General features: G+C 35.0%; 1 protein-coding gene across 4 annotated transcripts in view; it reads left to right on the forward strand.

Moving 5' to 3' along the window:
* Positions 1-10,861, forward strand: part of LOC108719962 (RNA-binding motif, single-stranded-interacting protein 3) — a 366,958-nt gene extending 356,097 nt beyond the window's left edge. For 2 of the 4 annotated variants that reach the window (XM_018269295.2, XM_041567533.1), the window contains exons 11-14: positions 3,212-3,322; positions 4,331-4,411; positions 6,090-6,187; positions 8,991-10,861. In XM_018269295.2, the coding sequence (XP_018124784.1) occupies positions 3,212-3,322; positions 4,331-4,411; positions 6,090-6,187; positions 8,991-8,997 (297 nt within the window). In that variant the 3' untranslated portion in view covers positions 8,998-10,861. Of the gene's footprint in view, positions 1-3,211; positions 3,323-4,330; positions 4,412-6,089; positions 6,192-8,990 lie in introns of those variants that run through there. The other 2 variants (XM_018269296.2, XM_041567534.1) reach the window with 1 other exon arrangement.
* The last annotated feature ends 669 nt before the right edge of the window (positions 10,862-11,530 follow it).

Here is an 11,530-nt window from a genome sequence, read left to right on the forward strand (position 1 = left end):
ATAATTCATACCACTGCCAGACTTATACACCTCAGAATCTGCCCCTCCTCTGCCATGCCACTCATGCATCTCTGAATTCACCTCTAGATACTCACCCAACTGCTTACTTTGCTCCTCTACTGACCTTCTCCTCAACTCTTCTCTCATCACCTCCTCAATGCTCGCATTCAAGACTTTGCAAGGGTTGAAACCCTTCTCTGGAAACCTCTCTCACAGTCTGTCCAGCTTTCTTCCAACTTTCTGCTTTTAAAAGATCTCTTAAAACACATTTATTTAGAGAAGCCTACCCTCATTCAGTTTAGCTACCAAACTCAATACCATATGTTACATCTCTCAACTTGCTTATTTCTGATCTTGTCCATTCCCACACCTTGTGTCATACTTCCTCTCCCTCTCTTTTAGACAGGGCCTTCCAACTTTTGTATTGGTTACTGGTCATTATATTTGGAATTCTTTATGTTGCTTATATAGACACATTTATTTTACAGCGATGCAGAATATGTTAGCATTTTAAAAATGCATATTAATAATAATTTTAATAATATAAATGTGGCAAAACTCTTTAATAAAAAGCAAAACTACATTTAACTCAACATGAGTTGATATTTAAATCAATTAAAAATGATTTGACAACAATTTGAAAGTGATACACTTTTAGTGTGTTACAAAACATGTTAGTATTACTCTAAAAACCCACCTTGGACTGCTTTTTTTTTAAATAAATGTTTAAAGAGATACTGAGATATTCATTAGAATCCCTTTCATTTGATTTAGATGATGGTATCTATTAAAATACTGTCCTGTTATCTTGATTTAAAATGACTTATTCTGATCACAGCATATATTTTAATGTTATGGTCTTTAAAATAAATGTGAATGCAGTAGGTTTTAGAACTGTAGTAGCTGCAAATCCATCTACTTGCTTTGAAATCTGAGACAGGATAAAATTATGCTCCCCAAATGAGGTTTAAGGCAGCAGAGCCTTGATGAGACTAGAAATGGTTGTCATCCAGGGAAAATGTGAGTTAGGGGGATCATAAGACTGTTCCAGTTTTCCAAGATCATATTTGTCTCTGGTTTCTGGACAGTGCTCAATTGTTTTTATTAAGTTTATTGGTTTTAAGTGCCTAACTCTAGTCTATATGGTTCACCACCTCATATGTGGTAATTAAACTGTGGCGTTGTGTATATGTGTCACGAATGCGGGTGTATTCATGTGTATGGTTTTCCTTTTCTTGTGATGAGCAAGGGTAGAGTTAATATAGCTCAGCTAGATATTTAGGGTGATTACCATCAACCTTCATGCTGCCATGGTTATAAATATATGTACAGTAGATCAGTTGCCATTTTGTACAGTACAGAAGCATTTATAGGAAAGGTAAAATCTGAGACAACTTCAGAGATTTCCTTTCCCCTAATAATCAAATTGTGTACATGTGATAGGACCCTAGATCAGAAAGTAGTAATAATTCCTGACCATAACAATACACCAAATAAATATTTATGAAAAAGCTGCTGCAGGATATATAACAAAACTTCAAACATGTCAATGGAATTTATAACAAAGAATAAATCCCAGCACTCATAATAAAACAGAAAAGAAATATGTAATAAAATAAAGAAATACAAATTATTGACAGACATAAGCTATTGTAGATAAAGCCAGTAGGTTTAGGTGCCTCTTAAGAAACCTCAACTGTTTAAAAAAAAGGTAATGTTCATGTTTAATTTATAATATTGAACTTTTCATTGTGAATTATTTGATTATAAAACTTTAAGGGGGTTATTTATCAAAGTCCGAATCTATCTCAATATTTTCTGCTACAACTCCGATCAAATCTGCTCGGGTTTTTTTACTCTTATTTATTATTACATTTTCCTGGAAAATTTGCTTTGCTTGCTTTGATTTTCATCAGATTTTCACGATTTTCATGATTTTTTCTTAATTTTCACCCGAAAACTCAGAAAACTTCGGGGTATTGCCTGAAACCCAGCGCACATAAAAAAATCATTGGGACTTCTCCCATTGACTTATATGCAACCTCGATTTTCAGATAAAGACTTTTCCATCCTCAGGGTTTAATAAATTCTGAAATATTTGTGATTTTTAAAAGTCTGATTTTATATTAAAAAAATCATGAATTTTTCGTTATTTTTGCATTCAGGCTCCATCAGACAGTTTATGTAACAGTACTTTTCTATTCAGCCACCTATTATGGGAAATTTGCCCATTCCTAATCAAATTCCTAAGAACTGGGAAGCATAGTTAATCTGACCAAGCAAGATATGTTTCAGACTCCCCACAAAAGAAACAAATCCGTGATTGGCTGGAAAAAAAAGACAATCACTGATTGGTTGCTATAAGTTACTGCTCATGGGAAAGTGTTGACAATGAAGTCACAGTGTCATTTCTCTGAATCCAAGCAGTGACTGTTGTAGTGGTAACAGAATATCTGGAAAACACATTAATTTGATAATAAACAATTTTATTAACAGCCCAAAGAAACTCATTACAACTGTTTCCAAACCCCCTCCAGAAATCCATGTTAAAAGTTTTAGAAATTAGAAAAAGATTGAAACTTGGCAGAACATTTTTTTATTTTATTTATAATATCTAGGTAAATGAAAAACATATTGAAAGGCATATGTTATGCCCTCATTAATGCTTTATTATAATATTTAACATAGACATTTCAGAAATTCAGGCCAATTAGCAGAATAACACATTACTTGCTGCCGCTGTTCATTCAACTGAAACTATTCTGATTCCACTCATTAAAAAAACAATTAGCTAAATATTTTATCTGCTGTACAATACTTGTTTGTTGTTATCTTCTGATGGTAAAATCCTATTTGAAAATGTGCATTCAGCTAGTGATTCCCTAATAGTTTGCCTGTTTAAAGGAAAACCATCACAAATATCTTGCAATGTTTGCTGTACTTTTCAAACACTACATTTTGATTCCCTTACAAGGGGAATGCAACAGAAAGTCACCATAGGACAAATGAACGTGGTATAACTTGTGATATGTTGTTGATTTCATATTACATGTATATATGTTTTTCCATATTTGTAAAAAGTCGTATGTATACATATTTGATGGGTGGTATCATTGGAAACATAATAAATATGAACATTTTCTTTTTCTAATCAACAAAAAATTTGTAGTTCATTTCCTTGGTTTTCAGCTTATAGTTATTTCTGGTTTAGGGGGCTGTTATAACACCAGCAATGGATCACACCATGTCAATTCAGCCTGCAAATATGATGGGCCCTTTAACCCAACAAATGAACCACCTCTCTTTGGGGACAACCGGGACAGTAAGTTATGGCACCTGTTTTTCAGCGTTGCTCCGAAATTCAGTACAGACTGAATTTCATTCTAAAGAGTTTACTACAGCCCTTAAGGTGGCCATAGATGTAACAATTACGATCTTTCTTGGAAAAGATGTTTCCAAGAAAGATCATTTGTTTCAATACACACGTGTAGAGCTGAATCTATATCGTCGGCTCTTTTTCCACCTTACACGCAACGAATACCAGACGAAAATTAGTTTTGTACGATATTATCTGTGCGTCTATGGCCACCTTTACTTATAGTAACCAATCAGCAGGTATAATTTTCTCATCACCTGCTGAAAAACAACATTGTATTGGTTGACATGGGTTATTACATCTGGGCAAAGTTTTTGCGTTTTATAATATATGGAAGTTTGAGTCTTTTTTTCTAAAGAAGCATCTAGATACACTCTATAATACCCCCAGATTATTTTGCATTCCTTCTTTATATAAAATTATCCCTTAAATAAAAAGAGAAGCCCATCTAGCTCCTAGTATGTCCTCGGAACAAAATCTCTAAGCGCCTTATTTGATGAGAATTGTGTATTATGAAATATACCTGTACTTTGCCTTGCATAGATTCTGATTTAGAAAATGAACCCAAACATCCAACCTACTTTCTATGTTCCCTATTTTCCATTTAATTTGGTCCAATGCTCGAATGATAAATATAAAAGACAAAAAGGACATATCAATATTGTATTTAGTGATTCTTATACTAATTCAGCCAATGAATATGCTTGTGAGCCTGAATTGAAAATGGTTATGTTTTCTTTAAATATAAGTCCTTCTTAACAATCCTCAATATGGGGACTAATACATTTTGCAATCAGAAAAAATTAACTTGTCAGTTTTATTGTATAATTTGGGGCTTTGATAATTCTAGTGCTTGACTGGGGGTTGACCCATAGCAAACGATCAGCTTTGATCAGCTTACTTCAATGGGAGAATACTTCTTTGACTGGTTGTTATATGATTTTTTTCCCCTAGTATATGACTGCTGCTGCACCTATGCAAGGGGCATTCATCCCTCAGTATAATCCTGTGCCTCCAACAGCTGTACAAGTTGAAGTAAGTATTTTATAGATTTTTATATTCAAAATAAAAAATGTTTCTAATATAGTCAGTTAGGCAAAAATGTAATGTATAAAGGCTGGAGTGACTGGCTGTCCAACATAATAGCCAGAACACTACTTCCTGCTTTTCAGCTCTATAACTCTATAACTAGTCAGCGACTTGAAGGGGGGCCACATGGGACATATCTGTTCATTGAGTTTACAATTGATCCTCAGCATTCAGCTCAGATTCAAAAGCAACAGATATGACCCATGTGCCCCCCCCTCAAGTCTCTAATTGGTTACTGCCTGGTAACCAGGGTAACTAGTCAGTGTAAATCAGGAGAGCTGAAATGCAGGAAGTAGTGTTCTGGCTATTATGTTAGACCTCCAGTCACTCCAGCCTTTACACATTACTTTTTTGGCTAACTAACTATATTAGGAACATTGTTTATTTTGCACAGTCTATCCAATCGAATTTGGACTGAACAATTCCTTTACACTGAACAATTTCTTTAATGATTTGCGAAGACCCCTAAGCTTAGCTTCTCAACAGCTGTTCAGTGCCCACTGAGCATGTGAGTGTCACTGACACTTTCTAAGATGGTGACTCCCTGTAACAAATTTGAAGGCCTGGAGCATTGCTGCTATTAAGAAGTTGAAACTTTATGCTGGTACTATAGGTTAAGTTTGTAAAATATAACATTTAAATCATATTAATTTTAAGGATTTAGTTTTCCTTTACTATGTGAGCCATTTGCCTTTATTTGCTAGTGGGTATTAGGGAGATATTCTCCCTTCATCCATATACTGTATTTAATATATTTATTAATGTAGGATGAAGCAAAGTGGGAACATGGGACAGAAACAAGGCAACAGCAACACAGGTGCATCTGACAGTATTTTCTGTCTTGTTTCATCTAGTTGATGGACCATGACCATAGGTTTGAGAAAATATTTTTTTGAAGTTGAGATACACATGCATACCCATAATTTATTTTGGCTCCTGTCACACACTGTCACTTTCTTCTTCCTACTAAAAGTGATAGTGCTCTCGTTTGTAACATCAGCCAAAGAAGAAAATAAAGTGGCTCTAAATATACTATATATATTGTGGGGAATCACTCTTTAGGTAGCAGCAGCAATTCCTTTCACACAGATAGTAGACAGTACACAGGTTTCCAGCTGATTTTTGTATGTGATTTTATTCCACACACCAGCTTACACACAAACATAAAAGTTCATGATCTTTTGGGAGGCAGAAAACAAAATAGTTCCAGAACTAAACTGTTAACTCACAGTCCTTTGGAGATTCCCTGTGCTTTTCTACTGGAAGCCGCTCACTCCCAAGCACTTTAGGGTAGTAGCTGGTAGCCAGTCCTTGCTACCAGAGAACTGGTCTCCTTGTCAAAACTTGTGTCCAGCAATACAGTCCTTATGCTCAACAACACAGATCACATGCAGTTACACTGAAAACTTTTAACGCAGCCCATATATATATATATATATATATATATATATATATATATATATATATATATATATATATATATATATATATATATATATATATATATGATAAACAGTAATTCTCAGAATGTAGCATTACTGTACGCCTACACTAATTTAAAACACAGAAGGAGATATCATGCCATTGATATTTATAGGGTGTTGTTGCTGATAACTCTCCTCAGACAGGACCATCTTCACAGGAGGCCAGTGGACAACAGCAACAGATAACTGTAGAGACAAACAATGAACACGCATCTGCATACTCCTACCAACAGTCAAAGTAAGTGTTTCTAAAAAGTAGCACATGCTTTTGCAAACCTGATTTGTAGTAAAATCAAATTAATAATGTTACACCTGCACATATAATACCTTTAGTTAAGCACCTGAAACCCTTACTGTAGACCAGTGATCCCCAACCAGTAGCTTGTGAGTAACATGTTGCTCTCCAACCCCTTGGATGTTGCTCCCAGTGACCTCAAAGCAGGTGCTTATTTTTAAATTCCAGCCTTGGAGGCAAGTTTTAGTTGCATAAAAAACAGGTGTACTGACAAACAGAGCCTCAATGTAGGTTGAAAATCCACATAGGGGCTACTAAATAGCCAATCATAGCCCTTATTTGGCACCCCAGGAAAATTTTTCATGCTAGTGTTGCTCCCCAACTCCTTTTAATTCTGAATGTTGCTCACGGGTTCTGAAGGTTGGGGATCCCTGCTGTAGACTGTAGATTATTTTGGAGGCTGAAGTACTTTCACCATATATAATGGTATTCCAGATAATGTGGTATCAGATCGATCCAGGACAATCTGACAATTGTAATTGTGGCCACATATCATGGTGACTTTCCCAATGTCCTGTTTGTACAGGCTAACACCCTACACTGGCAGATATGGTGCATCAGTCCATCAGTCATTACATTTTCCAGCATGTCTAATCAACTAAGTGGCTGATATTAATTGGAATTGTTGTCCCAGCAGATATTTACTGAAAATATTGGAAGATATACAACTATCTTAAGAATTTTTGGGATCCAACATAACTGTATTCACTCACACACATAATAATATATATATATATATATATATATATATATATATATATATATATATATATATATATATATATATATAATTTCCACTGACAAAAGGTGCACACCAGGATTTTTCAGTTTAAAACTCCATATTTATTAAATAGATTTAAAACAGGTACCGGCCAACGTTTCGGTCTTTTTCTAAGACCTTTATCGAGGGTCTTGATAAAGGTCTTACAAAAGACCGAAACGTTGGCCGGTTCCTGTTTTAAATCTATTTAATAAATATGGAGTTTTAAAGTGAAAAATCCTGGTGTGCACCTTTTGTCAGTGGAAATTGGATAATGCAGCTATTTTCAGCGTAGCACCCAGGTATGTGATCTAATCATTGGAGTCTCATGGATGGTGTGCGTTAGGACTTTGAATGTATATATATATATATATATATATATATATATATATATATATATATATATATATATATATATATATATATATATATACACACATAAAGGATTGGTTTAGTTACCCTTTTTGTTTAGAAAGCTAAGAGGGCCCTGTCAGGGGATATCACTGTTCTAAAAGGATTCTAATCCTTACTAAATCTCTACTATGGAGCTCACTAGCAACCCTACTCCTATCTATCACACCTAGGGGCAGATTTATCAAAGGTCGAGGTGAATTTTTGAATTAAAAAAATTCCAATTTTGAGCTATTTTTTGTGTACTTCAACCAGGGAATAGTCCAAATTCAATTAGAATTTGCAAAAAATTTAAAAAATCTTTCTTTAAAAATTCGACCATTCACCATCTAAAACCTGCCGAATTGCTGTTTAAGCCTATGGGGGACCTCCTAGAACCTATTTGGAGTCAATTGGTGGACTTTGAAAAGTCAAAATAATTGTTTTGGGGAAAAACTTTGAATCGAATTTGATCAAATGCTCTATTCTTTCGATGCGAATGATTAGAATTCGGTCGAATACGGACCTATTCGATCAAAAACGGACCTATTCGACCCAAAGAAAACCTTCAACTTAATTTCGGTTGGTCTTTTTGGATTCGAATTTCAAAGTTTTTTTAATTCGAAATTCGACCCTTGATAAATATGCCCCTAAGTGTGATCTATGAGTATAGTGTTACGCTAGGCTCCAGAGTAGGGACCAAAACTTAGGGACTACTGTAGCTCGCCTAGGTTGCGCTTAATGGAGTCTTCTTCCCAAGCTTTGTAGATTTCTGTCACTTTTGGCGCATGCGCAGTTGTCGTGTACCAGTAGAAAGCTCCCACTGCTCATGCGCTGATATGCTGTGAATCTGCACTGAGGGGTAAGTAAAGAGTTAGTGGCATTTACCGGGGGTAAACCCTAGGCTGGGGGGAGCAGGGAGGGGGGTCTATGTAGGGTTGGGTTTCTTATAATTAAGGGTTTGGTTCTCCTTTAAGAAGAACCCTGAAAGCCAGGAGTGACACCTTCAAGTTAAAGTAATCCACTGTTCAATGACGAACCCCTGATGGGTAAAACACTGCCTGTTGAATCTATATTTTTGAGTATATGCTGAACAAGGGCATCCTTTTTCTTGTGCCTCCAACATACACAAGGGTAAGTACTGCAGATTAAGAGTCGCATGAAAGATTTATCAATAAAGATGATAGTCCTTGAAGCAGTATGTCCCTCCATTTCATCTTACATATATTAGTTCAGTTAATTAACAATGTATCTTAGAGAAGAGAGAATCATCCTTTGTGATAGGTAAGTATATTATAATAATAGGCAAACCAGCAATACTGCTGTAAAAATCTAGAAAACAATTTTGGAAAATGTATTGTATTCATGCATACAGTTTGACTGCCATTTACATTGTCATCCCAAGCACAAAACCCTTATCGGCCTTCCACAAACTGCTGCCCTGAATCCTGCTACTTGATAGTGTTGAAAATGAATTTAGATATCTTGCTAATTTGTCAACCCAGACACTTTAATATCCTTGAAATTGTTCTAGGTTTATGTCAGACAATGCAAGTTTTTGATCTTACTCTTTGTTTGTTTCCATTTGTTTTGCAGACAATAAATTGATCTAAGAATGTTGGTCTGAAAACTTTGCCTTGAATGAAGAAACTTCATCCATCATGAAGTTGGCTTCCACTTTGCACAGGCATTAAATAAAAGCTTCTTTTTTTCCTCCCCTTCCATTTTCTACCTTGCTCAACAAACCGTTTTTATGTGCCGTGCAAAAAATAATTTCGTTATGTAGTCTGACAATTTTATTTTTGCTACTTTTTTAATTCATGATAAGCCTGGGGAAACAGTGTGCTGTTAACATTTCATTGGGAAGAACATTTAAATCCCAAGGCATCTGGAGATGTAGCTATGATAGACTTCCCAACCAGTAAAAACGATGGATGTCAAGAGGGAGCAAGAACAGACTAAAACATAACTGTCTTCCTCTATAAGCTATTTTTTGATTTGTTTATATTGATCTTTTTCTGACAAGAATGAATATGTAAGGTTTATCTTGAATATTAATTGCCTTAATTTTAAGGATGTCAGAGGATTCCTGATCAAGTAGTCAACATCTTAAGGCATATAACATGGCATTTTATTTGTACCTATGATCTGGTACAGATTTTAGTATGGGGTTTATTGGTATGAAAGAATGACATACAGTTTGAGATGAAAATCCTTCCTTCTTTGGATGAAGACCTTTGTTTATAAAGAACCAACGTCTGCAAGAATATGACCGATTTGGGGACTTCATTGAACTTATCGACAGTGTTAATATGAATAAATAGATGGCTGTAGCTTTTTGCAGTGAACTGAAATCACAAAACAAGAGATTATACTGCATTTGGGTGAAATGCAGCTTTTATTTGGTTAAATGCTTTCTTCTTTGGTTTTATTTTTTTATGTTGCCAAGTGTGGTCTCTAGAAAAGATATTAGTGCTTTTTATCCGCAATCTTTTTTATGAGTTTTAAGGACTTTTGAGTATGCTATGCTTGACATTTTGCGCAAATTAGCTTAGTAGCATTGAAAATATAGGATGTATATGGTTAAAAAAAAAAGTGCAAAACAAAAAAAAAGCAATAGATAGAAGAAATTGTTGACAATTTCTATAGTCTTTCCTAGTTGTGATCAAATGCAGCCTATGGATGGCCTATTTTATACCAAAGATGACATGACACCCTAACACAGTTCTGAAGATAGAGGTTTTTTTTTAATCTTTATTTGACCTACATGGCCGGACCAGTTTTTACTTTTATCTTTGTTTAAACTATCTTCCACTGGTATTCTACGTAGTACCTTTGTTTGTAAAAAAAACATTTAATGATTTGTTTGTTATCTCAATGTGTTTGAGCAGTTGCAACATAAGGTTACAACAAACAAAAAGCCAACTATTGTATATGTATGGCATCTACAGATCCTGTTTTTTATGGCATAACCTGATCTTTTTGTACAGTTATAAGTCTTCATTTTTCTCAAACCTGTTGAAAGTTAATTTTTACATTTGAAATGTCATCTGAAATTTGTTTTCAATATCCCCATGAATTTAAGACTTGTTGTAGAATAATTACATTGAAGGTGACTGCCATGTCTGTCAGGGTATTTATATAAAAGTCCCTCCATTACCAACACCAGAACCAACAGACCAGACTGTGGAACTTAGCTATTGCAGGCTATGGGAATGATCTGCCTAACAGCAATACAGGTGAGACATGCTACTGCGACTAACTGCAAGTGATAAAGCGGTAAATACTGTTTAAGTGCAATAAAACATCACCCAGAAAGTTTGTAAAGCCCTATGGCATCACTGCTTCAGGGAAAAGCAGTAGTTTCCTTTAATAATTTGGCAATTACATATAGGGGCCCATTTACTAAGGGTCAAAGTGAATTTTCAAATTCAGAAACATTGAATATCAAAGTAATTTTTGGGTACTTTGACCATCGAATAGGCCAAAATTAAATTCAAATTGAAAAAACTTCACAAATTCGACCATTCGAAAATCGAAGTACTGTCTCTTTAAAAAACTTCGACACTTTGCCACCCTAAACCTGCCGAATTGCTGTTTAGATAATGGGGGGCCTCCTAGAACCTCTCTGAGTCTTTGGCTCAGAAGTCAAAGGTTTTTTTTGTCCGATCCTTCAAATCATTCGATTCAAAGGATTAAATTGTTCAATTCGAAGGATTAACGATTTTTACTTCACTCAAAAACGTCTGTTTTCGATCGAAAAAATTATTTGACTAGCGAAGTATAAAATTCGATGGTCGAATTTCAACGTTTTTTATCTTCTAAATTCAACCCTTAGTAAATGTGCCCCTTAATGTCTAAAATAGATATATACCCAATAAGATGTTATCACCCTCAGGTCCATTGCTCTAATAGGCCACTCTTGGGACCCTTTAAATAAGGTGCCCTTATTTGATCTTCAGCATCATGAGTTCTTAAGCATAAGAAATTTTACACTTTAGCCAATTCTACCATTTGGCTACTAACAGTCATGATCTGTTCTAGAAAATATTAAGAAGTCAAGCCTTCATATTGGTATTTCAAATTAATACCACTCAAATAATTATGCAAGGTGTTGGGATCTTTAGAACCCATGT

This window comes from Xenopus laevis, chromosome 6S, assembly GCF_017654675.1.
Source record: "Xenopus laevis strain J_2021 chromosome 6S, Xenopus_laevis_v10.1, whole genome shotgun sequence".
NCBI classification, from domain to species: Eukaryota; Metazoa; Chordata; class Amphibia; order Anura; family Pipidae; genus Xenopus; species Xenopus laevis.